The sequence below is a fragment of the Aptenodytes patagonicus genome, chromosome 3, assembly GCF_965638725.1.
Source record: "Aptenodytes patagonicus chromosome 3, bAptPat1.pri.cur, whole genome shotgun sequence".
Lineage (NCBI taxonomy): Eukaryota > Metazoa > Chordata > Aves > Sphenisciformes > Spheniscidae > Aptenodytes > Aptenodytes patagonicus.
This window is the reverse complement of record NC_134951.1, coordinates 74,890,826-74,917,946: the sequence shown is the minus strand read 5'-3', so window position 1 is coordinate 74,917,946 and position 27,121 is coordinate 74,890,826. Positions and strand designations below refer to the sequence as shown.

General features: G+C 41.3%; 1 protein-coding gene across 3 annotated transcripts in view; it reads left to right on the top strand.

Annotated features, from left to right (window-relative positions):
• PLEKHG1 (pleckstrin homology and RhoGEF domain containing G1) overlaps positions 1-27,121 on the top strand; it is a 136,937-nt gene that overhangs the window by 68,340 nt on the left and 41,476 nt on the right. For 2 of the 3 annotated variants that reach the window (XM_076333856.1, XM_076333855.1), the window contains exon 4: positions 17,834-18,372. In XM_076333856.1, the coding sequence (XP_076189971.1) occupies positions 17,834-18,372 (539 nt within the window). Of the gene's footprint in view, positions 1-12,451; positions 12,473-17,833; positions 18,373-27,121 lie in introns of those variants that run through there. The other variant, XM_076333857.1, reaches the window with a different exon arrangement.

Below are 27,121 nucleotides of genomic sequence, written 5' to 3'. Positions count from 1 at the left end.
GCGATGTCAGGATACCTAGTGTATTTCCACGACCATGTCTGGGTTTTGAGAATGGTCTAGAGAGTATGTGGCCAGTTGTTATAATCTTGGGCAGCTTTTCTAATGCATTTATTTTTATAACCTGGGGCTTTCCACTGCACTGAATACTTGCTGACCTTTAATTTCATTTACTGGAGGGCGGGGAGGAAAGAGGAGAAAAGAAAGGCCTTAGGAAATCCCTTTCCCCACCCTGCCAAAGAAGGTAACTTTCCTTGTAAGTCTTGTTTGGGTTTAAAGGGTGCAAGCAGAGGAAAAAATACAGATCATTTTGCATCCTTCATAAAAGCCAAATGTTGAAAGCAAAGTATCGAATATTTAGGAGCATTACAAATCTGATACGACCTCTGTAATAAATGAGTATGTCAGGTTTATAAAATGTTTGTAGTCCCTGCTGAACAACCTTTATTCTGGTACATGATTATTTCTAATATACTCTATTTACTATTTCAATAATGCTTACTTAAACTGGGTATTTATTATAATGGATTTTGCTTTGTATTCATAATGTATATACTAAATCATGTACCTGTTAAGATGCTTTTCTTCCTACTTAGAGAAAGATCATGCAGTTTTCTCAAATTGAAAGTATTCCTTCATGCAGTTGCTTACTTTTTTTGCTAGATTAATTTAACCCACTCCTTTATTTTCGTTTTAAATCAATACCAGACATTTGATTTAGTAATGCCTCTCTCCTGTGATCCAGAGGGTTGAGTTTGCCAGCTACTTTTCTACAGCTGGAGCAAATCTATTTGTTCATTTCTTAACCTTTTGACATGTTTGTTTTTACAAGCCTGGCTGTTTTTGATGGAGGATTGAAGTATAGAGTAAAAATTACAGAAGGAAACATCTTTTGTTATGATCAGTGTGTAAACTGAGCCTAATGCAACAAGGGGGGAGTATGCTTACATAGAAGATTTTTACACACACAAAAAAAACTCAAAAGAGACCCTCCTCTTCCTTCACATGATGTGCTCTAATAAAAGGTGATTTTTTTAAAGTTTTATTCACATATCTTAGACATATTACTGTAAAATTGACTTGCAATTAGTTAAAAGGCTGATTCTTCACTATAAAAGCAGGCTCAGTGAAGTTGAGACTACCCTTTCCTTCTGTTTATGGCGGCAAGTGAGGCAGGTCTGAAAAGTCACGACCACCGACCTCTGTGAGAAGTTCCTAAGACGCCCTTACCATTGTAATAAGCAGGGAAATGCAGGAGTTTCAAGCATTCAGAGAGGAATCGGTTTACAGGATCTGCACGCTGAGTGTTTTCTGATGGCATGCTGTCTCTGACCCCAAGCTCAGGAGAGTCCCAAGTCACTGGTGCATGTAGGTGCTGAAGAAAGAAGTAGTTTTATCTGTCTTCTGACTCGGGGTATTATATCCATCAGACCTTCAGGCTCCAGCGACTTAACACCAATTCTACTTTTATCACACTTGGAAAGCATAACATTATAGCAAAACTACTTAACCTTTTCTGTATTTTCCCAGTAAAAGTGGAGGTTTGTAATAGTGTGGTGTGACAACAGGTCAAGTTTTCATCCTTTTGCCTTCTCCCTCAAAGTAAGTTGTACCATCTGGCAACAGAATGTGTTGTTAATATATGCATAAGTATATGCATAAAGTTGAAAGACTTTTTTTTTTCTCTCTCCTTATGTCATTAAAAAAATGTGTCTGAGTATGTTGCAATGCCAGAGGACACCACAGTGATTACATGTCGTATAAACATGCGTGAGAGAGCTTCTACACTAAACTTAAGAACAGATAAGGGTTTATGTACTGCAGCAAAAGCATCCGAATGGGCATAATCCTGTTCCTGACCCTACAGACTCACTAGCTGAGGCCTCTGTTGCCAGCGGGACCGGGCGGCTGTGATGGAGGAGAGCCGGCCATGTCCTAGTTCAGGAGCGCTGGCAGAAGCTGCAGCGTCACCTCTGGGCTGTGGTGACGGGGTGACTGCTCGAATCAGAAGGTTGAGAACGGCTGTCTATCTAAATGCATTTGGCATGTCAAGTAGACAGACTTGTACCAACAGTGTAAGGAAAGAAGCTAATCTCATATAGCGGAGTTTTCTTTTGCAATAGTGAAGTGGATCATGGCCTCTTTAGGCTTCTGTCTAGCAAGGCTTACACCTAGTGTTGTTCCTAATGTGGCAAATGAAGACCTATGGCAGATGGAAACTGCGCTCTGCACTGAGCATCCATGTAAATTTTTTTGTCTGCTGTTAAAGTCAATGAGTTATGGTTGTTTTCACAAGCTAAATATCTAGCTCCAGGACCTGTTTTCTAAAGTTACCGTACTCCTTCAGCTTCCCCTTGCCTGAAGCCCTGAGTGCTTAGCATTGACAAGGGACATCAAATCTGGAAACCCTCAGCAAAGGGCTGTTCTGAAAATTGGGGCCTAACTCCCTTGCTGTGACATAGAGCTCTATGTGAGAGGAACGTCAAAGTTACCAGACTAACTGCAGTGCTGAAATTTCATTATGCATAGTCTCTGCCTTCACTGTGATGCTTTATTCCTATTTCTTAAATTGTACTAAATGCCTTCCATTTCAAGTGGGAATTTCTGATGAGCTATATGGCTGCCATCAATCAATATCAGTTTTCCAGTCAAGAGCACATGTAAGTTGTGGCATCAGATAATCCGGAGGAGCACAACTCATAACTTTTCTTCACTGTGGGCTGTTTTTCACGTAACCAAACTCATGAGATGGACCCCAGGGTGTTGGCTGTAGCGTAAGGCTTTACACTTCTCTTGCATCAACTCACTTGTTCTGAGGATGAGAAAGGATAAATCATTCATATTAAGGGCTCAGGACTTACATGCATAAAGAAAATGTGCCAAAGCCATTTAACTTTTATGGCAGTTAGAATATAACTTTTTTTCCAGAAACTGTTTTATTTAATTTTAAAGCTTCAGATGTAAATAGTAATGGGGTATCAACTGAACCTTTTAGGTGACCTAGCGTGTGATTGATGCGGTACATCCCAGTGACAAGGAACAGCTTGTCTTTTAAGTGGGTAAAAAATGAGTCTCTGGGGCTAGTGATACCTAGTTAGTAATGAGAAGTATGACTTTATTTTTTTTTTTTTAATATTAGTAGGATGGGTATTCTAGTTTCTGATTTAAATACAATAAATGTTTGCTTAAAACTCATATGGGAAAAGTCCATGGTAAGCACTTTGGAAATCTGAAAACCCCAGCATGCTGCATTCATATCCTTTCTGTTCCGCTTTGGCAAGTCTGAAGATTTTTTCTTTTTTTTTTTTTTCCTTTTTCTTAAAATGAATCTATTTCAGATGAGAATGTGGACTTGCCTAGTGAATTACCTTTATTTAAACTAACAGTATAAGCCACCACTTGCCATGCTCATTCATCTCTCTAACAAAGGGGATAAATGAAGGGGGCAAGTGGGAGTGCTAAGGAGGGATTCCTAGCTACATCACTATGCGCAGAGTAATATTACAGGCTCAAAGCAGAACCACCAGTATCAGCGATACGTTCCTAAACCAACTATGTTAGTTTGAAAAGAGAAAAGCAAACATAAGCGAAAGGAATGTCAATACAGGGGGAAAATGGTGGGCTCCAGTGTAACACACTCAATGCATACTCCATAATTGTTTTCCTGTTTGCTAATGGTGATTATCAGGTCTTTTATCTTAAATATGCTTCTTACCACCTCTGGATGCAAGGGACAGAGTGCTGACATAGTGGGACTTGGAGTTTGAACTGTCCTTTTCAGGGTATATGGAACCTGATAACAAAACCTCCCCATGGTCCCTCCAGTAAGAAATCGGGCAAATCCCTATGATATTTGTTTTGCTCCCATCCCTGTATGTCAATTTTAGCATGTGACCGCTAGGAAAATCGATAAAATGGAAGACCATAACTCAAAATCCTATAAATTGGCAGTGGTGACTGGTTAAGAGTATTGAGTGGGTAGGACTTCCATTCGAGCTGTTCTAGGCTTTCATCCTCCCACATTCCTTCCCATGCAGTATTCTTCCAAGATAGAGCAATTGGCAGATGCAAAAGTATTAACAACAAATTATCCACTGCATCCAGACTTTCTCTTGAATATTCTTCTAACACAGGAAATCCTTCTTTCCCTAGGCATGAATAAGTTATAAATAAAACACACATAACAGAATCAACATACGTTGAATTTAGTGATTAAACTGGATTAGAGTTCGTGCAATCTTCTGGTAAGCTAGATGTCTTACTTCTAGAAACACACTTTGTGTCAATGCTGTTCATCAAGTCCTAAAAATGGCTTTATGTTGTTGTACCTTAAAGGGCAAAGGGGAATACTGATGTTGAAGCCCCTTCTTGATAATGCCAGTGGATCTATGCTGTGCTTGTTGAGAGATGCTTTTATCCTTGCAGCTGTGACTCCACTGTCTCTGGTAATTTTGCCATTGAAGATCTCTTACCCGTGGTCATCCATTGGCAGCTTCTCTTCTGTCCGTCAACGTACATGTGAATGTCACAGTTTAGCCATGGAGCTCTTTCAGTTTTTGCTGCTGCATTTTTCTGAGTCGAGGTCAGCTATAGCAATTGCCATGCAAAAGGCAGCAGTGTGACCACAGTCAGTTTGACTCTTTTTGCTATATAGTGTTCAGGCCTTCACCGCCAGATGCCTTTGTCATTGTTTTCAAAGAACTTTGCTCTAATTTCATCAGGAGGGGAATGTTTCTCCCAGATTGTTTTTCTAACCTTCAAAATATTTTGCAATGAATTCATAATTGGCAGGTTCTGTGCATAGTTTAAAGGTTTAAAATGTTTCCAGTCCTTCAGTTGTAGATTATAAAGAACATGTATTCACTGAAAAATCATTGGAGTGGGAATTTTAATATCTTTTGGTGCTCTATTAAGTGATGCTGATCAGTTGCAAAAGGGATGTGTTTTACTCTCCTCATCCTACTTGTCCTGGGGAAGAATATGGCCATTCTTACGGCTTACTGTATTGAGAGAGAAATGCTTTTCAATGAAGAAATAAGTATAACTGATTTCATCTGTGACTGTATATAGAAATTGATGACATGGAGGAGAACCTCCATCCTTCTGTTTCGCTGAATGAAGTTAACAAAATTATTTGCAAGCCCTGATTCAGTTCAAGTGTCTTACTAAATAATTATGGCTGATCATGTTTGCATTGTTACTGATTTAAATTACACAAACATCACAGATCTTTTGCCAGAATCTTTGTTAATAAAACATTTCAGTACAGGATTTCTAAATAACTGTAAAAGTGAGGTGGTGCTTACTGAAATTCTGCCTACATGAGTAATACATTATAGGTGATGCCAAAGGGGGAGCGTAGGAAAATGCCCAGCTAAACTTCTTTTAGCTTGTGCCTCTTTGTAACAAAATAATGGTAGTCAGGGTTTCCAAAGAGATGGGGATTTGAAAAGTGAGCATGCCAGCTAATAGCTGTGGTAACAGGCTGAACGTAGTGGGATAATACCAATGTAGTGGCCTCTCAGTGTGTCTCTGCGCCTCAGAGCTCAATAGTGAATGCGCAGCATTGTTCAGCTGTGAAAAGTCTCGGAACTCTTGGGATGTCAGGGCAGACCAAGGGAAACTGATTTTCAGCTTGTAGCCTCCTTGTAACAGGGCTGGAAGAAGCCTAGGGGCAGTTAGCCGTTCCTCCCTGCTCTTTTGCTTTACCAGCTTCATGCTTGTAGGTGGTGAGTCCCCTGCAGGGATTTTACAGCTCAGCAGTCTACCTATGGGAGAAGATGAGAGAGAGGGGAAGGATTTTTTCCCCTCTCCTCTTTGTTTGATGAGTTTCATGGTTGAATGTTAAGGGAAAGCTTTCCCTGGGGGAAGTTAGAAGGTGACATTTGAATTTAAGGAAAAGCATGGGCATAACAGAAGAGAGTTCACTGAGGATTTACAGCTTAATGTTCCTAATTTGATCCCTGGTTTTGGAAGAAAATAAATGTTTTACTGTGTGAGGTTTTTTAAAAATAAACCGAGACTCTGCGTAAGTCGTGAGAATGGCTCTTAAATGCTAAACCATGCACCAAATTACCTTGGAAGTTCCCATGTGTATAAAGTACAGAGCTGAGAAACCTTTGATGTTCTCTCTAAAAACAGGAGCAACAAAAGGAATTGTTTTCTAGCACAGCTTGTTGGGAAAAGCCTGCAGTTCCACCACAGAGTTAATACATCCCCCCCCTCCTCAGCCCCCACCCTCGCTCATTTTAGACCATAGTATTTGCCTTTGTGGCCAAGTTTCTCCAAGTCCGGGCTGTGTGTTTTGGATTTGAGATTTTGATTTGGATCCCAGCTCTGATATTTAAATAAGGAGGGATTTGCTACCCCTTTCTCACAGAAAAGAAGCAAGTGGAAAACCCAAACAACAAGAAAAATGGTGGGATTGAATGTCCCTATCTGGAAGAATGATACAGTGTGAAGGAGAAATCTGAGAAAAATAACTCCTTTAGCTGTACTAACAGGATTTAAATAGGAATCTAAGTTTCCGTTTTCTCTGTTTCTGATCTAAACACTGAGAAAGCTTATCCGAGTTGTTTACTGAATACCGGCAGTTGTTTGGGCCACATGGATGGATTTAGATGTTGTTTATTATAGTTAACAAGCAGTCTGAAAACTGGCCAATGTAAAAGTGTTTGAAGGCTGCAAAAAAGAAGTAATATGGTACTGACTGTAAAAGTCAGGAAAGCAGAGGGATGGCAGCAAACAGTTGTTATCTTATGTCTTTTCATGAATGTTTTGAATTTCTCCTACCTTGCTGTAAAACATGTAGCGGTACATTTTTATGAATGAGGTTTCATGCCCCTCTCTTGTTTGTATTTGTCAGGTTTTTTTTCCTCCGGATTGACAAAAAATTGCATGATAAATCCAATGCTCAGAAGTCTGAAGATCCCTTTTCACTTACTTTCTTTGTAGGGTGTTATGTGTGTATAAAATTCAATTAAAATACCTCTGAATAGGAATGTTAGAGAATTTTAGTACTTTTAAGTCCATAGGATTGTTTTTCTGTAGCTGTTGGTAAAGAAGGCATAGGGGCTCTGCAATATATATAGCTTTAATAAAATGACTGTCTTTCTGGTTCAAATTAAACATGTTATTGTTCTAATAGGAAGAAAGTGCAGAGAAAGGCTTATGACTCAGTAAGTCAATTGCTGTGAATTATGCACCAAATGTTCACTGTAAGCAAGTCCAAGCCTCTAATCTGTTTGCTTCTTGCCTGTAGCTTCTGAAGTGTGACTCTTGGCACTGTTTATCTTGAATACTGATATGTCAATAAGGGTTGCAGGCATTAACACCATCTGTACATGGGTTCAGAGGCTACGCTGGTCTGTACACCGACACTGCAGTGATCTCAAATAATCTCAATTCCTGCTTTGCTTCTTGCATACAAAAGCTCTGGGGAAAGTATTCCTTGTTTGAGACAGGAATTTTGTTGTTCTCAATGGTTTGTCTTCATGAAATAACACAAAAAAAAATAGTAGGATGTATTGCACATGCTGCAGAATGTCCTTAAAGCAACTCTGAAAGCATTGTGAAGCCACTTCTTCATCACAAATATGGTTCTATTGGATTGGCTTTCACAGAGATACATTAAAGCTTTAAGGACGAGGTAGGGAAGGGCCAAATCAAGGTAAACAGCAGTAGGCATGTGATAGGATCATCACTAGAAAATAAAAAAGGAAGATTTGGGGTGACTGCGTTTTTACAGATCTCTTGTATGTGGCAGCAATAAGACACCTTGATTTTTGGCTGTGACCAGTTATTTTGTTGCCATTCAGCAGTCTTAGTCTTCTTGACCTTATTTATGTAAAATACCGTACTTGGCTATAGAAGCAGTATAGTGAGAAGGGCTGTGGTGTGTTGTACTCCTTTGAACTTGAACGCCTGCTTGTTTTCTTTATTTTCATTTAAAGTGCTGTGAGATTTCAAAATACTAATTATTGTATGCTGCAAAAATCTGTCACGGTTATTTATTAAGTCCTGAGTCCTTTAACTGTCATTGACTATGTTCCTATTGAACTGGGATTTTGAAAGAGCTTTTAGCTTACTGTTATAATGCCACCTTAAAAATAAGACCTTACATTCCCTTTTAGCAGGGTGGGCATAAGAAAATGACTGATGACTTGAAATGCCAGAGCCAGTCTGTGGTGGAGCCAGACCATCAGTATGTCTTAGTTCCAACCTGGGTAGAATTTAAGGATTCTTCTCCCCAAGTTGTAAACATAAATACTGCTTTCTGCAGCTTTTATTTTTATTCAAGAGAGAAAACCCAGAAGAAAGTTTTTATTTTATTGTAAATGCGAACATCTGTTAGTATGAGTCTGGTATTTCAGTTTTGTTTCAAAATTCTAGTTGCTAAACTTCCTGAGGTGCAGAGGAGGTTCCAGTAAGTGTCTCCAGTTCAAAAGCAAAAGGGAGAAATCATTTAGCTGGATTTAAAGAAAAACATCAATTATTTAAAGATTATGAAACTCACTTCTGTTTGGCATCTAACAAAGTCAGCTATTCCAGAGAAGTGGCTTTTACAAAATGTGGGTTTTTTTCAGGCAGGATTTTCACTGGAAAAGTTTGGAAGTCAATGGAAAATTCAGTGGCAGAAGTGAACAACAGACTATTAAAATGAGTTTAAAAGAACTAATCTGTGCTAGATATTGTAGTTACGAGTTCTTGTTAAATTGGAAGAGGTGAGTTTCACGAAGATGCCTTCTTTGTGGTCACACAATTGAATTTTTCACTGTAACTAGTAAGACCGATTCCTAGATGCTATGTTTCCTTCTGCTGAAACTATGCGTCCCTCTCTAAAGTTTATTTTGCCTACTTTACATTGCTAGCTATGAGGCAGTTAACATTTTTTTAATCTTAAAAACATTCCAATGTTCTTGGTAAAGCAACAAGCGTCTTGTGCTGTGTTGGGGATGCCTAGCCAAGACCTCTGGTGTGCTTGTGCTGCAGCGGGCTTTGAAAGGTTGTGAACTTCAGCAGCAACTTTAGCTGGGTTAGATGAAGTTGAAAACTTGCCTTAGCAGGAGTATGTTGGCGTGACAAGACATTTGCTCGGAGCAGTAGACTAGTCCAGGAAGAAGTAGAAACCAGACCTGATGTCCAAGCACTGTTACAGTGATGTAGTGTAAGATGGAAAGACACTAGTAATGTGCCAGCAGCAAGGCCTGATCCTGTATGGTGGGTGGAAAGAAGAGTCCATGTGGATTTTCATTCAGATCATGGCGCTGAAGTTTGAATGTAAAAATACTAAAACATTCAAGCAGTGTCAGGTTGAACACTTACTGTTTACTCTTCTTCACTAAATGCCAGTATGGGCAGAGAAGAAAAGGATGTAAAAGCTTTGATTGCATTATCATCTAGGGTGTTATTCCTCCACATGCATTCATATCTAGATGTCTTCACTGAATTTTCATTTGCTGTGATATAGAATAGAATAGAACTGGGCCATCTTATTTAAGAGGAGAGAAGCAAGCCTTCAAAATTCACAAGGAGGTGGAAAATAATCCTTTTAAAAGGCCTATAAATGGAGCACTGGATCCATATGCTCTATTTGTGTTGCAGTACATCAGCAGCATGTGATGGCTTGTTCCTTTTGTTAGGTGTCTCTGCAGTACTGTATACCGATTAAATAGCTACTGCATTGCGGAGAGTTATTAATACATTACATTGCACTTTCAGTGAAGATGTCAGTGTGTCCTTAAGCCTGAATGTACCCTGTGGTTGAGTTACAGGGTTTTTTTTTAAATTTTGCTGAGGATAACTTGTTTCTTCAGTAAATCCTTAGACAATTGGGAATTACAGAATAACATAACTCTTAACCTCTATAAACTCCACTTGTTGTTCAAGTTTAGAAAAATCGAGGCTTTGTTCCAAAATAAAAACAGGTCATCCTTTTCAACTCTTAATCCTGATGCATTAATAATGTGGTCTTACGGCACTGTGCATGCAACGGGAGGGAGCAGGAGACAGGGCAGAGAAAGGGATGCAGCTCCTAAAAGATAATGCAGATAAACAAAAGCCAAATTCAGGGGATATGAAATGCTAGAAAATGAGGAGAAGTGGGGCAAACCCATTATTTTTCTGGCACGTCTCTGTACTGTTTCATTGGTGATGCACATTAGACAGTAAAACAGAAGGCGTTTGAGCCTCCTGCACTGACAGTTCTCAGTGCTACGCATATTTGAAGTGATGGGGGGTGAGGGGTTGTTCTTGGGGAAATCCTCATGTATGGGGTAAACTTCTGCTGACTTATATGTGGGCATGTAAGGGAGACCTAAGGTCAAATGTGGATGTGCAGAGATGAAAGAGCGTGGCAGAGCAGAGTAAGGACCTCAGCTCTGTTCCCCTCTACCCCTCTCCCGTCTACAGTAATGCTCATGAGAGCTCACTGTACCAGTTCAGACCAGTGGCTGAAGCTCATGCTGCATCGCTGCAGCCCCTGCTTATACCTAGCCTGCTGAAGCAGACGTGGGAAGCGCTCTGTCACCGGCTGCCTCTGGGTCAGTCACTGGGCTTGATTTGAGCCTTCAGAGTTCAGGAGGTTTGTCATTGCTAAATGACGAAGCTGCTGGTATTGTTTGTATGTCATAGGACTTCACAGAAGTGACCAAGCAATGCCCTTTGGCTGGTTGACGCTCTGCAGGTCTGCCCAGGAGTTAGTTAAAACCTCCCTCGGAGGTGATAAAAGCTCCATAGGCAAGGTGGGCAGAAGGTGTGAGGAAGCAGAGGTCCAGAGGAGTGAATCATTGGCTCCTGACAGAAATGTATGAATGTGGAGCATAGCAAATGTATGATGAATTTGCCACGTTCAGGTTATTTGATTGAGTTCCTGGGTGCTGCACTGTGCATGTACTGAGGACGTTGAGACCAGTGTTGGCCACCCTGTGAGTATGTCCAGGACTTACAGGCACGTGGTGGTTCTGTCTGAAGTATTGCACAGATCTTGCAAAAAGTGTGCACGTTTATGTATATCTTTTAATGTAAATATGTAAGTATTAAAAAAACCCTCAAAAACTACAGAAGAATGTATATGAGAGAGAACATGTCTCAATGATCTCAGACATGGCAGCGTGGCAACAGGTTGCAAACACCTGATCTTTTAGCCTGGGTAAAAGGGACTTTCACCCTGACAGCCCTGACGTTCAGATCAAAGTGTTTCACAGCTTTGCGGATGGTCTCAAGGCTGTCTTCGCTTCCTTTTTCTACCTCCAGTTTCCTGCTGAAAGGCGTTGTTCAAGGACTATGCTCTTTAGGAAAACTCAGAATGAACCTGAGGCCATGGTACGTACAAGGGGAGAGGGAGTGAATTTCAAGTATGATTTTAAAGATAGAGTATCTCTTTGCGGGCTACGTTTGAGTATGCAGCTGTGAGCACACCTGGAAAGTGGTGCCAGCAGCTGGGAACTCTTTTGATTTCTTTTGCCTCCCAGCTCCAAGATAGAAATGCCATCATCCCCTCTGCAGGCCAAGAGAGCCATCAGCTTTCCCATGGGTTAGCACCAGTCAATACCCATTTTTCTCTTTTTCTCTGTTTTTTTATCTTTGCTCCTGTTTCTCCTCTCACTGTCCCCTTCCCCACAAAACTCTTCCCCCCCCCCCCCCCCCCCCCCTCCTTTTTCTTTTGCTTTGCTTCATTGTGATTTAGCACAGATCATTTGGTGGTTTGGTTTTCACATTTTCTTCTGAAAGTCTTTCTTCTCCCTCTTTAAAAAAAAAAAAAACAAAAAACCACACTGAAGCTTTGCAAGCACCCTGCAAAAGCTTGTTCCTGTGTATTTTAGGGCAGAATAGGATCCAGAACGATCCTATTGCCGAGGATCATCCTATTGCATCGCAGGTTCATGGGAGTTTCTAACATAAACACAGAAATTTCACAATACCAGCAGGTCATTTATTTGCTTTACATGCTTATTGATATTGTCTGCAAATCAAGGAGCAAAGCGTAATAAATGCTGTGGAAGTGGGGGCTCTATTTGATGTTTTCCCAGCGTTGCGCCTGGAAAAATGGAAGTTAGTGGGTGTTGCTCAGTGAAGTGTGCATTTTAAAGTTATCGACAGTGATGCCCATTGTCCTGTCCCTGAATTGCATGATGTCATGTTTCATTTAAGACTCTTAGCAATGCCGAAGACTGTCGGTGTGCTGGGAAAAAGGCGGTGAGAAAGTTGTGAATCAGGTTTCTGTAAAGCCTTTGTGTTTAGGGTTGTGATAGATAAAAGCTGACTCATGCAATATTTCTGGCGAAGGAGCTGTACAGACTAGCAAGAGCTTCTCATTTTACCTGAGTGCCCAATGAGGTAATTCGGGAACAGCTGAAGGCAGAGCCCGCGCCTCTCCTCTGCCGCACAGGTAGGTCGTGGGTTGTTCAGAGAGGATTGGAAAAATAGAGAGGACTTGTTCGTCCTGGGTACGAGAAGCCAGAGACATTCCTCAGCGGTGAGATACTGTCGCAGAGGATTTTCCCTTGCAATAACGTTCTCGGACATTACTGTGCTTGGTTGTGACAGAGGCTATTCTGCTTTAAATATTGGGGGGGGGGCAGTAATTTGACAGACAGGCACATTAGTTGGTGACTTTTTTCCCTTGTGAGATTTCTAATAAATGAGATTTCTGTTGCTTAAAGTTCAGTTAAAGTACTTGGCAGTGTATCGTTTGTGACAGTTCAGACTAGAGATCTAATCCTACAAAGATTGTAGCTTTCTAATGTGATTTTGTTCACAGAGGGTGTTAGTTTTAGAAATGATATGCGTTCATATGCAAAATTTAGTAATTAAAAATCTGCTGACCTTCACTTGGACAATATTGAGAGCAGAGGATATGGGGACTGTATTTAAGATCATGTTGGGATTCTTGTAGTGGATGTATTTTAATCTTTCTCAGTCAGGCAGTTGTATAACACTTATGTTTCTCAATTCCAGTGCTGCATTTGAATTTGATACTGAATGTAGAAATTGTTCTTAACAGTCTTGCTTAATTGTATCCACAGTATGCATGCTTTATTTGAAATATGAAAATATCTCAAGGAAAATACAAGAAATCTTTCCTGTAGTCTCATCACTTTTATGTAGCTAAATTTCCAGAGGATGTGAAGCCTGTAATTTCTAGTAATGTTGACTTTGTAGATAACATCTGAGGTGCTCTTTTTCATGCCAGGAGGAAGGCAACAGCAATAGTAATTATGAATATAAATTGACTTGTGAGTTTTTAGTCATGCAGTATGTCTTAAAATGTCACGTGCAGTAAACAACTTGGAGGAATAAACACCTATATTTAGATAGGGCTTGGGGATCTTTGTATTTAAATATAAAGTTGACTTAAAGCACTTTATCTCTCATTGTATGCTAATGTTCTAGAGTAGCCAAAGCTGCAGAGATAATGGAAAACCATTTATCATTACCATGAATATAATTACAGGAAGGGGGTATTTGTTAAAGAAAAGTAAGTGATAGAAAAAGTGTATACATTTTTGGTGAGAACTTGTTTGCATGCTGAAAACATGAGATACGCCAAGATAGTTGGTTTGCATGTGCCTTCGGTGTTGTAACTAATATTACAGTTGCCTGTTGGGGTGAAATGCGGGTGTTTCTTGCCCTTGCATCGCTGTAGAGTAGGGACATGTTGTTCTTGCTGGGGAGTGCTCAGGGGTTGTGCCATGCCAGTGTGTGTGTCACGGGGGGGGGGGGCAGGAGGGAGCAGGGAGGTTTGCAGGCGCTGGGGGGGGGGGAGATGCTAACTGAATTCATGCAAAGGCACAAACAAGAAATGACCTTGTTTGGGGAGCGTGTTTCCTTGTGAGTAGGGAGAAGTAGTAATTACTCTCCTTTCAGTGCTGAACTAACAAGTAATTACTGTTATTCCTTAATTAAAGTATGCAAATTGAAGATTTCTTTTTTTTTCCCCTCCCCAGGCTGAGTTAAATACTGTTATTCACAACTCACAAAAGTTCTCAATATTATGTTGGTTCATCATTGAAAAGGTTCAGTAAACAAAAGAACGCCTAAGAAAAAAAGCAGTGAACCGGACCAGACGTGGGTCAGGGCGTACAAGACTTGCTCAGAGCATGTGCTTCTGCGAGGGTCTGGGGGGTACCTACAATTACACAAACTGTTTGCAGCCTGAGTTTTGGTGAATGCACCTACCTGCTGGTGCTGCTGCTGAAATTGGTGGCTGCGGGTGAGGGGCCTTGTAAATCAGTCCCGCAGGGTATGGGAGAAATGAACTTGCTTTTTATAGTAAGTTTGTATCAAAGACAGAAATTTCTAAGAGGTTACAGGGTTTGCAAAGGCACCGGGTCAGTTATGATACATAGAGAGCGATCCTGGGGAGGCTGTTTCCTTGCTCCCCTCATGCTCATTAATTCACTTGTGAAGTTTTCACCGGGCAGTTGGTACAGACCTTAGGCAGCTGGTGCAAGAGTGAAGTTCCTTTGCGGTAAAACTGCAGAGTAAAACTGTACCAGAGCTCTGAAAAGTCAAATGCAGACCCTGACAAGAGAAAAGAGGATGGGCACACGGCTGCGGCAATGAACTGGATTCAGCTGCTGCTTTTTCTGATGGACTCGTGACTGCAGCCATCATCTCAAATACCTGTTCCTGATTTCAACAGCGGTGGTGGTGCTGCCTAGTCTCAGAGAGGTTTCTGAAGATAAACTTGTGAAGCCTTGGAAGATTTTTCAGATCCTGTGTTACCGGGAACGGCTATGGCTTTGTAACAGCTACCTGTAGCTGAGGCAGAAATTGAGGGCTGGGCAGAGCCAGGGCTTGCCCCTGAGCCCTGACTTACGCTGGCAGCGTGCAAAGTGTTTGGTACGGGACTTGCCAGTTGAGGAAAGGAAGCTGCTTCCTGGTTTTGCGCCGCGCTGAAATCCGTGGCCCCGTGTGTCCTGCCTTTCTGCTGGGTTCACCAGCTGCCTAGGTGAAGCTGTGATGGGTTTTGAGCAGGCTTGGAGAGGTTTGGGGTCCTTGCCCTGCCACTCTGCAGGAGCGCTGGACTTTGGTGCTGTCTGCGTGGACCATGAGAAACGTGTTTTGCTGGTCGGAGATGTAATGGGCAAAATTTTAGCAAAAACTCTCCACAGAGAAGCCAAATGACCAATTTACACCCATCTGGGAAAGGAGTAAGAATGAAGTAAAATGTAACTTTTGAGGCTAGCAGTCAGGGTGAAGCTCTGAGGACAAAATAGACCAAGATTTTCAAGTAGCAAATAGTTTGCTTGGTGTAATTTACACATACAGGAATAGTGATTTGTATTAAAAATGAAGGAACTTGACTCAACTGTGTTGCGTGCAATTAATTAGCCATGCATAGCAGGTGCCTGGGATTTGCCAAGGTCAGTGGGAATACATGTGTTAAAAGAGCAAGCCCATTTTAACTATGACAACTAACCCTTCTTGTTGTTGTTGTTTTGTTTTGTTTTTTTTAACAAGCAATGACATTGTCATTAAACAAGGAAATAAGGGGGGTTTTTTTGTTTTGTTTTTCTAAGACATGTTATGATCTCCCAATGCTTCTGGCTACAAGTATGTCTTATGAAAAACTACTTTTAACATTTATTCTGGCTTCAGTTTCATTGACCTGAACTGTGTTTTGTTTGTTTTTTATATTAATGAGCCTGACAATGTTTGTGAAGCAAATATTACATATTAATGCCTTCAGGTTATCTGAAAGGCAGACTGCTTATCAGTGAAACAGGAAGAAAAGAGCATGGAGTAATGGAATGTCACAGGAACCTTTTATTTTCCCCCTAAATGTGGCTAATCAGGTGTTTCTTTGTCATGTAATTTTAGTAAAATATCTTGGAGTAAGTTAGTGGAAGGGTATCCCTGTTATCTTGTTTATCCTGTGCATTTTTCAAGGGGGTTTACATCTGCACAGCAACATTGTGCTTTCTAACTGAACGTGAAAAATGATCCAAAACTGATAACAAAATACATTCTTCCTTATCAAAAATGCATACTTTCTTATCACAAGCAATAGGAAGGCAAACATCTTTGTCCATACCTGTTTTGAAACAAGAGAACTTCACTGCATTCTTCAGTTTTAAACATTTTCCTGGTTTATTGTTTTATATTTTATTTTGGAGTTTGTACTTGATGTGGTTTATTCAAGAAGGGTAAGAAAATATGCTTCTGTGCTGCAAAACCAGAAAAACCTGGCACAAAGAAAGGCTATAGATTTTCAGACTTCAAGGTAAGACCAGGGGTACAGAGGTGCCAAATTAGGTTTTTAATCTAATGGCCAATTTCTGACCCAAGTAATGAGCAAATTACTCTCAGTATTAATTCCATGCGTTACCTTGAGGGCAGTACTTCTCCTTAACAGAAAGCTAATACCATCATCACTGAAATGGCAGTATTAATTACTCACGTAAAAATAAAATCTTATGCATTCAAGATAGGACAAATAAATCAAACATTCTTCTCTGGGCTTTTTTTTTTTGTTTGCTTTAGGTTGTTTTTTTTAATTTTTAAATAAATAGTAGTGTTTGATTTTGAAAAATGAGTGAGTGGCGCTCTGCTTTGAATGAAATTCTCCCTCCCCCCACCGACTGCAGCAGGAGCAGTGTCCGGGAGGTTTCTGCTTGTAATTGCATAGCCAGTCTGCCTCGGTTTAAGAAGGGCCACCTTAAAGGTTGGGCGGGTTTAATTTGCAGCTTACTGGCTTTATGGTTTCTTTACTGAAACTGCTGTCTAGAGCTGTAATTGCCGGTATGAGTTTTTGAAAAATGAGGTTGTTGCTGGAGTAAAATAAGGACTAAGCTACCACTGTGTTGGTAGCTTCAGTATTGCTTTTCTTCCTAAATTGTCACAAGTTTCCCCTTTTCACAGGACAGACATTCTGAAATTCTTTGAGTTTGAGGCAAGATTTTTTGGGGTGGACACTTCTTACTGAAACGAAACCTTGAGGTACTGAATTTACCTGCAGCTGCTTTTGCAGATTTTCGTGGTGCATCACACACAACTTGGCCAGAGAGAAATCTGCATTGCATTGTGGATAGTGTCCTGCAGGGCATTTTGGCAATAAAAAGAAAGAAGAATTGAAATGCCGACAGGAAGACAGGCATCTTATTTTGTTGTTGTACTGATTTGAAAAACAGCTTTGGGTCAGTTCAACAGGGGGGTAATATTCTGGCTTGAGCCGAACAGTTTTAGAATGACTTATTTTCCCAGTAGAAAACTGAATTATTTGGCAGCACTCCTTCCTGTGGGAACTCTTTTTTCAGAAGCTACATTATTTTCATTGGGAAATCATTCCGATTTTAGTATTTTTGTACAAGCCACAGAGCTGGTAATTGATAACTGCTTTTAGTTTTTGTTTGACTGTTGGCCTTACAGTATTCGAAACGAAAGATACTGTTTGATATGACTGCGTGATTCTTGAGTTTTCCAAAGCCTCCAAACCAGGGTCAGTGCTCAGCTTGGAGATAGCAGGGACGGCTCCTGACAGTTTTTTTTAACCTTAGGGAAAATCTTTGAGTCTTATTTCTCTCCTGTGCTGAGCCTGGGCAGTGCATGCGCTAGCACCAAGCCCAGTACACTGGCAAAAGAAGGATGTGCCAGAGACACATACGTGAGCGGGAGGTATGCGGTGCCTGTGTAGTAGCCCCCAGTGGGGGATCCCCACCGCCTGAAAAGCATTAGAGCCACAGTGACCCCTAAATTGCATTGTTCTTGTTGTCTTTTAGTTAAAACAGTTGTGACAGTTTGGTATGCAAAAAGCTTTAAAAGTATCTGTTGTCAACTTTTGTGTTATGTGGAACAGCAACAGTAAACCCACTTCTTCTGTTTATTTTTTTAGATGACTTCCACTTACCTCTTGATGTTTTACCAGCTGTGACGGAGGCCCTTGACTCCAAGACGAAAGGGGAAGATTTGCACAAGGAGAGCAGACCTTTCCGCTACTGTGAAAAAAAAACCATGGACCTGTCAGACAGTGACCGTCCTGTCAGCTTTAGCTCTACTTCCTCCTCTGCTTCCTCCAGGGACAGCCACTGCTCCTTTGGAAGCAGAATGACCTTGGTTTCAAACAGCCACTTGGGCTTGTTCAACCAGGATAAAGAAACGGGTGCCATCAAGCTAGAACTGGTCCCAGCCAGGCGCTTTTCCAGTAACAAGCCACGCAAAAACTCCCCTGCGGAGCAAGAGGATCCTGAGGAAAGCCTTGAAAAAAGGCTAAGCATGCCAAGGAAAGCAGAACCAAAAGGAGCGAGCAAAAACTGTGCAATGTCCCTGGTCACAGAGCCCACCAGTCCCAAGCTCCTCTACGTAGACAGAGTCGTCCAAGAGATTCTGGAGACAGAGAGGATGTATGTGCAGGATCTAAAAAGCATTGTCAAGGTAGGAGTCTTGGTTAGGATGGTGTTAACTGTTCCGTAATGCTATTTTTTTACATTGTTTGATTTCACAGAAGGACAGATGGACCTGACGATGGAATTGGCATTTGCTGGTCTTTATAAATTAATGTAACATCATTGTTCTTGTGTGTTTCTAGTTTTTATTTGATTAGATAAATCTAAGCTATTACTATGTGTTCATGAAGAAATAACAGAAAAAAGCATCCTACAGTTGGCAGTAGTAGTGAACAGAGTGGTAAGCTCTTTGCAGTAATGTTTATTTACAAAAAAATGTACAATGCTCTGTTTCCTAGAATGTATAGCAAGAAGCAAACAGCAGACAGCTTGTTTGCCCCTTTAAATTCTTTATCTGAAGGGTCTTACTTATTGATTCTTCCCCCCCGCCCCCCAAATCCTAGTCTTGCAAGTTCTTTCCTGCCTTTTTCTCCCTCCCTTTCATCAGCTTACAGCTGCAGTCTGCTCACTCCATGTCCTTGGCCTGTAGTATTGAATATGGCATGTGTATTTGCTGGAAAATACTATTATTTGGCTGTTATATGAAGAAATTATGTTTTCTTCATATACTCAGTCTGAAGTGGTGGTGCTAATAAATGGGTGTAGCATTTATTAGCAGCAGTGACATTTTTGTCCAATCCCCAGCCTAACAGTATCTTTTATTTCCCCTTTCTAGTACAGGGAAGAATATGGATGAGTCCTTCTGTGGATTGTTCTGCTCGCTCCATGTACTTGTAACTGTGCCATCAGTGTCATGTTCTTTTGTGTTTTTGAAGATGACAATTAAGTCCCTTGGCTATCGTATGTAGTCTACATACTTAATCCACAAAGAAGGATTTCTTGGGAGGCGCATGTGTAATGCGCTGCTTATAGAATATATAGCTGTAGGTAGCTGTATGAGGTCATCTGCAAAAGGAAATATCAGTCAGCTGGAGACACTCTCCCCACCCACAGTTCCAATCTGCCTGGTCCCCCAAGCGATGAGCGGGGAAAAAAATGCTAAGGCTTTGATAACACAAATGCACATCGTGACTAAACACCAGCACCCCACTCCACCCCCCCAAAGTTCTCACAAAGAAGGCTTTTTGTGCAAGACTTCATTGGTTTCTGTAGCTGGTGCTGTTTCACTACATTGAACTGTTGCCTAAGTTTCATTTTGGAGTGTTTAAGGGTGTCATATGCTACAGAAGCAAGCCAGCTTCTTTGCGTAGTCACCACTCACTAGGCATGACCTCCGTGGTTTTGGAAACAGTAGCCCTCACTCGTCCTCCTATGCAGTAAACTGTACAACTTGAGAAACTGGAAACTTTCATTAAAATCTTGAAACAGATTTTCCATTTACAAGTAGGAAGGCCAACAAATGCTTGCTAGAAATACTTTAAGCATCACTACAGTAGATGTAGAGTAAATGAGGCAAATGCACTTGAAGTTATGAAAGAACCGGAGGAATTTACCTGTGAAACGCCCAAGCGTATTTCCTGCAGCAACTAATAATGAATCTTGAAAGCTTTGTGTGGCACTAGACAGTCTGTTTGAGAGATGGAGTGGTTGGCAGTGGGGCTTTTCTTAGGTAGGTGTTGAGGATCCAAGGGCTTCAAAGGAGCTGCTTCCCAGATTGTGAGGACAGTGGGAAACCAGCTGCCTCAGCCTGTGCAGTATGTTCTTCGCGTGGTTTCAGGGGAGGGAGGTGTGACTGGAAGCACGTTACAGAGGAGCCCATTTTACATGTTTCTCAGGATTCCATTCTCCACAAGTTACCTTAGTAATGCTGCAGTTATTTACCTAACCAAGGGTGGGGGTTGTGAGAAGGATGGGAAGACTCCACAGACATCTGTAGGAGTGCTGTAGCCTTACAGGTTTTGATTATCTGGGCCTCTATGACTTGAGGCCATTTAGTGTGGCAGCCAAATGACTGATGCTGAGCCAAACTAAGATGAAGGGAAGCAGCTTGATCTGTCTTATTTCCCAGATAAACATGGGTCAGATTTTGGCAGCTGATTAGGAAGTGGCATGAGAATGGGAAACGGGGAGCTGGGGAAAGGTCAAAGGACAACTGCTGCCGAAGAAGTGTGTGGGAACTGAAGAGATACATGAAGGTGGGAGCTGGTGGAGGAAAGCATAAACAAATGAAGCAGTGCTAAGTAGAGAGAGAAAATCATTAGAGGGAAAACAATATGAGGAAATGAGAGAAAACCCAGGAAGTGGAAAGTTGAAGGGAGTATGAAATTGGTTGGAACTGGATCTCTCTAGCAAGTTTTGCAGCTGACTGCAATACAGCAGCTTATGTACACAGACTAAAAATAGTAAGGAGTTTTTTTTGTTTTGGGGTGGGTTTTTTTTGGCAGGGGGAGGGAAGGAGGAAGAGAAGCTGGGCAACCCAGGTACAAAGAGCTAAAAGCAAAAGAGATGTCAGGCTGAGGATGGCATAGGAACAAAAAGGGAGAAATTAATAGGTACTATGTTAATCACCCTCTACCCCCAGCTGAGAACTGTCCGTACAGATCTCGTCTATTGCTTTTTGTCCCCTGGTAGTGGGGATTTGCTGATGCTACCTTCTCTGTAGACAATGGAAGCATACTTAAAAAGAACATGTTCTCACTGTTGTTTCCAGCATTTTGAAACAGGTTCTAGAGCTAGAACTGAGAGGGTGTCAAAACTCACGTCCATTAATCCAGTCTTTAAATTCCTGGTGTAAAGCAAAGCATGTTTGCCTGTGATGCAGAGTCAAGCTCCTCTGGGGGGTTTGGGGGGATTTTTTGTTTGTTTGTTTTCAGGTTTTTTGGGGGGGTTGGGGGGATTTTTTTTTTGGTGGGGGTTTTGGTGTGGTTTTCTTTGTTGGTTTTGTTTGTTTGGTTTGGTTTTTAATATATCCACACTCTTTGCTGTCATCCAGATCGTTAATGAATATGTTAAACAGGACTGGACTCAGTATTAACCCCTGGGGGTATGCCGCTAGTTACTGACCTTCAACTAGATTTTGTGCCTTTGATCACCACCCTCGGGGCCTGTCCGTTCAGCCAGTTTTCACTGAACCTCATTGTCTACTTATCCAACCCATACTTCATCAGCTTGTCTATGAGGATCTTATGAGACAGTGTCAAAAGCCTTTCTGAAGTCAAGGTAGACGATAGCCACTGCTCTCCACTCATCTACCAAGCCAGTCATTTCATCGTAGAAGGTTATCAGGCTGGTCAACTTCCCCTTGGTGAATCCATGCTGACTATTCTTGATTACCTTCTTGTCCTTCATGTGCCTGGATCTGGTTTCCAGGATTAGCTGTACACAAATGTAAAGAACATACACAGCTGTACACAAATGACCCATTAACATGGATGATGTGAAATTGCATGTAGGATGCTGGTACTATTCATCTGATCCAAAGTCAGCCATTAAGAGTTAGCCTAGCATAGTATTTTGGGCAGTGTCCTTTCAGCCTATGTTATCCTTAGAACATGTAGAGTTATCGTGCTTGACATAAAAGACTATGGAGTGAATGGGGGAAAATAGAATTTCACCCTTTTTGATGCCTTTATTGACCTACTGCTGTTAGGTCATTAAATAAAAATGAACTAAAGGCATAACTTCTATTGCCTTTTGGGTATCTGGGTGGTCTTTGTTCTTAACAGCGCCAAGTTGGTAGACAGAGGTAGAAATCGACTTCATGGGACATGACTAATGTGATCTTTAACTGATACTGGAGACCTGCTGAGGTTCTCCAGCTTTCTTTTAAACTGCTGATAAGAATTATTTCATGGGCTTAGGATGAGTGAGAGGAGGCCGTACAGGCACTATTTGGCTCCCTTTGCCCCAGGATATGCTTTAAAAACAACTGCTTTTCTAGCCAGTACAGCCATTTTGTCTGTGACCTGGAAGAACAGTTGAATTATGATTGTTTTGAGGCATGCTGCTGTGATTCTTGCACAGGCAAGAATTGTAACAAAGATAGAACGAACTTTTCCATTGTCTGGTATGTTTTATCGGATGATCTGTTAAGCATAATTAAAATTTTGAATTAGTACAGCTTGAGGCGTGTTTTGGGCAAGTTTGTGATGAGAAATCGGATACCTCTGCTTCCTGCTTGTGTCATGCTGACAGGTGTACTGGCCAGGGCAGAACCTGCAGACCTTCTCCTCTTCAGGACCTAGCCTGACTTTTTCAAGTAGTAATTTAGTTAGAATAGGCATAAACTTCAATTAGAGTCACTTACTGAAGTAACTTTTTGTTTCCTGAGTAAAATGCTGTCCCTGAGTTTATAATAAAAATGTGTTTTGCTCTTGCGGTTCATAGGAATCAGAGGCACATATTCATAATTTGTGCAAATGCTTGTAACTGTAGAAAAAGACATCCACATTGTGTTTTACCTTTGCAAAATGAAGGAATAATGCAAATGCACTGTTATAGTGCATGCATCTGTCATGTTACATTAAATACACTCTCATAGTGATATCAGCTCATTAGGAACATCTAGATCCACTGTATGAACCTCAGCTATTTGATATAAGAACTCCTATCAGTAAAATAATATCAGTAAAAAGTCATTGGCATCTATACAGTAACTAGAGGGGAGTGAAGCATGTGTTGTCAGTGCATTTCACAATTATTTGGTGCAAATGGAGGTTGAGCCTCAGGAATCTTGAACTCTGTCTGAAACCTGGGAGACTTCTTTTGTGTGAACGAGTTCCTCTACCCTTTCACTCCAAATGTGACATTTTTTTAAACCATCCCTACTGGACCAGGTGAAGTCTCTGTCCTGTCTCCTCTCCAGATCTTTTGTCCCCAGCCCCTTCTTTTTATACTTAAGACTCCTCATTCAAGCCTTTTTACCCAGAAAGTCCCATTCTCCTCTATACAGTCTTCTGCCTATGGTCTTCCTGCCCATCTTCTCTCAGTAAATCCCATCCTCATCCCACATCAGTCCATATTGCTTCATTTCTTCATGTGATTGACACTTTTTATTCTCTTTCCTGTGTTCTTAGTCTCTGCGGACTCCAGATCTCTCTCCATAGCTCTCTTGGTGGGTCTGACAACTTTTTTGTCACCATTCCTCATTTTCCTGCCCTCTTAAGTTCTGCTAACATTCAGTCTCCATCTTCTGGTGTCCATCAAGCTTTGTTCCCATTTTCTCCTTTCTGTCTTTCCGTAGGACTCCTTTGTGTCTCCTCTGTCCTGGAACTGCACAGCACGCTTCTCCACACTGCATAAAGTTTGCAGAGGGTCACTGAGACACAGGAACAATCTTTTCCCTGCTCTTGCTTCAGAGGAGCAGATCTGAACCAGATGTGACTGGCAGCATCTGAGAAAGGGAATTGTGGGTTCAGACCTTGTGAAGCCTGAGCTGAAACATGCAAAGGACCATTGCTAAGAGTTCCTGTTGGGGATATGAGAATTTGAGGGATTTCTCCTCCCCCCAGTATGGTCAAATATGGGGATATTTGCACAAAGACAGCAAAAGGCAGACTCTCGGAAACAAAGTCTCCATTATGCTCTGATCTGCTACTGCCCCTCCTTGAGATGTGAGGGTATGGTTCATGTCCCTGCTAGTCAGCCTGGGGGTGCTTGTCTTCTCAGGGGGGAAAGGTCACCAGAATTTTTCAACACGAGCAAAAAAGGGCATTCTTTCTCAAAAAGGCCTGGGGGAATGCTTTTGCTGAAATCTCCTAAAACAACTGAGCAGGAAGGCAGGTTTCTGGCATGGAAAGCTTCATCCGAGGTGAGCATGTCTGTCGAAGTTATATACTCCTTGGTGGCGTGGGGGGAAGCCTTGTAAGGGGAAATATTGGCCATTTGCAGTAGATACGTGTTGTGGCACCAATGATTAAGGGAAGCCCTTCTGAGAGGAAGTCAGTATCGGAGTTCTATTGTTCCCGGTTTCCTGCTTCCCGGTGCTGCGGTTAGAGGATGTCTCTTTCTACGTTTTAGGCAATTAGTTAAAAAGACAACTCTGAAGACTGCAGTGTGCACATTGTCACTTCTTGCGATGTGTTAGTAAAAGCACAGCTGCTTGTGCACTGGGTTGCTGGATAGCGTAACTTTAAGAGAAAGTTAATTCCTCCTAGGTTCAAAAGGTGGGAATCCCAATATAGCTAAGGCATCCCATAATGTTTGTTCCCACATTATACTTAATTTCTGTTTGCAGCCTCTTTTTCTGTGGTTGCTAATCTGCGTGCCTGAGGAAGGTACCTTTAGATGCTGATCTAAGTTGCACGTGAAGATGTTACTCTGGAAGAATACCTCTGTTTTGCGGTATAGAATTCTGGCACCCACCAGAAAGAAATGGTTTAATTAGCAGAGCTGCTCTTTTTGAGCATTTTGTAGATGAGAAACTTCACAGGGTACTTCAATGGAAAGTTTACTGAGCGTTATTGAGAAGATAACTGTGATGTGTGAGGATGTACCAATCCCTCCAGTATAAGCATCCTGAATTTTATGGCACTGCTGTAATCAGTAGTATTGAGATATGATAGATGAAACGAAATTGTGCTTGAGGATCTCAGTATATATCTAAGAAGCCTTCTCAAAGTCTGTGAAATTTAAGCAGAGTTACATCAGTATAAATTGGAGCAGAAAAATGTTCCACTTAAAAAGTCTGTAATAAGTTTGGAGAATGGCTGTGTTTTGTTTTGTTTCTGGAGTTGCTGTTTAAAAATCAGGGCCATAATCCACAGTGGAGACTGTTGAGAGGTGAGGTATCTAGGAACACCGCTAGGTATGTTAACAAAAAGGTGTAAACAGCTGTTCTGGCTACCCTTAAAGAAATACCTAAAGTAAATCGGACTTCTTTCTTCTGATGCAGTAGGACTATTCAGTTTTCCCTGCGGATACTTCTTGCTTCCTGGATGTGAGCCATATTAAACATCCTAAAGCAACCTAAAGTGATAAAAGTATACACAAACTGTTTTTCGTGTTTGTGTCTTAAATAGTTTTAGATTAGGTTGTTTCTGAAACTCCAGGATCTTGAACAAAAATATTTTGCCAGCTATGTATACTTTAAGCTTCTTATCATATATACCCTTTAATGAAACCAAAACAAAAGCAGAAACGAAACCCAAACCTTGTTTTTCTGGGCACATGAGAAGGATTCTAGGCTTTGGAAAAAGATGTTTTATAGCTGTACAGTAGGAATATATTGTGTTGTGAACAACCAGAAGTAACCTAACAAACTACTTATGTGGTGAAAGGCAACTGCTTATGTTGTGGCATGAACAGGGAGCTGTTTGTAAACTAACCTCATAGGAAATACGCAAAGCCAGGGTTAAATATACTGTTGTGTGGTTTTTTTCTTATCTGCATCATCAATACTTCAGTATTATTTCTGCTGGTAACATTCATAAATTTCTTTCATAAAGCACGTTCCCAAGTATTTGAAAGACACTGAATAAAATGTCATCGCTGCCTTGCGTTTCCTCCACCTGTACTTTGCATCCAGTTCTTATCTTACAGCTAGATTGTAGAAACTTGTTGGGACAAGGACCGTCTTTGTCAGCTGATTGCAGAGCTTCACCGTATGGCTGGGACTGCATACGTTAAGACAGCACAAATATATAGCCATAACTTTGTGTTTGTTTTAAGGTCAGCTCTGTGTTTGGACAGCACAAAAGAGTGAGTTATACTGCAGTAATAAATGAGCTGTCTATAAATGTACAGTGAGCCTTTCTCAAGCTCTGAGTGGGAGGGAAGCTGTGGGGAGGGCTGCTGCTCTTCCAGGGAACTGCAGAATTGCCGAAAAGCCCGGCTGCCACTGCTCTTGTCCTCCCTTTTCTTGCAGCAGGGCGTAAATCACTCGACTGCGCTGTTTGCAACCTCCTACCCGCTTTCTAAATGTGAATGAATATAGATAAAGGAGTGAAAGTTAATCTTCTGTTCCGGAAAGCTTTATTCTTTTGGGAGGGGGGAGGCAAGGGGAAGATGCAGTTAAATACAGAGCGTGCCATTTAAGAGTGGTGGTGGTGGGCAGGAGGCTCGGGGAGTGAAACTTTGCTCCTGTGACTGTACTGAGGCTGGAGCGGGAGGCTGTGTCCCTCATTAGTGGGATGTATAGAGCCTTTCTGGAATTTAGAAAGTAACAAAAGAGAGATCTGTTCATCTCTGCCCTCCGGCTTGCTGTTGCTCACTGGCAGCGGATGAGGAGCTCTACAGAGCAGAACAGCAGCTCTGGGAAAGCAGCAAGTTTATAGAGGGTGGACAGCAAAACTGAGAGGAATAGGTCTGAGAGCTGAGAGGCAGGAGAGAGGAAGTGCAGCTTATGCTGTGAAATTTTTGGTAAATATTTAAATGTCTTAATAAGATGATACATTTTTTGCAGAATGATTGGGATTTCTGTAAAGAAATTTCAAAATTTGGAAGGGATATTTTAAAGGCAAACAAATTTCTGCATTTCCAGTCAGACGTAGTTTCTGGAATTTTATTTTCTTATTATGGCCATTTCCATTTTGGTCCATGAAATATTTGACCACTTTTAAATTTGTTACATCATTGTTATTAAATATTTCTTGTCAGTGAACAGTATTCTTCTAGTAATCTATGACCTTTGAACCTGAAGGCTTAACAAACCACATAGAAGTGTCTCTCTCTCTCTTTTCCGCTCTCACCACTCCCACGGATTAAGGTATGGAGGTAGCTGCTATTTTTTGTGGTTTCACAAGAAGACCATTTTGCAAATAAGACACTTCAAAATATAAGCTTCCATTTCATTGCCGTTCATATATGAATGATAAAAGACATCCGTAAGTCTCTGGGAA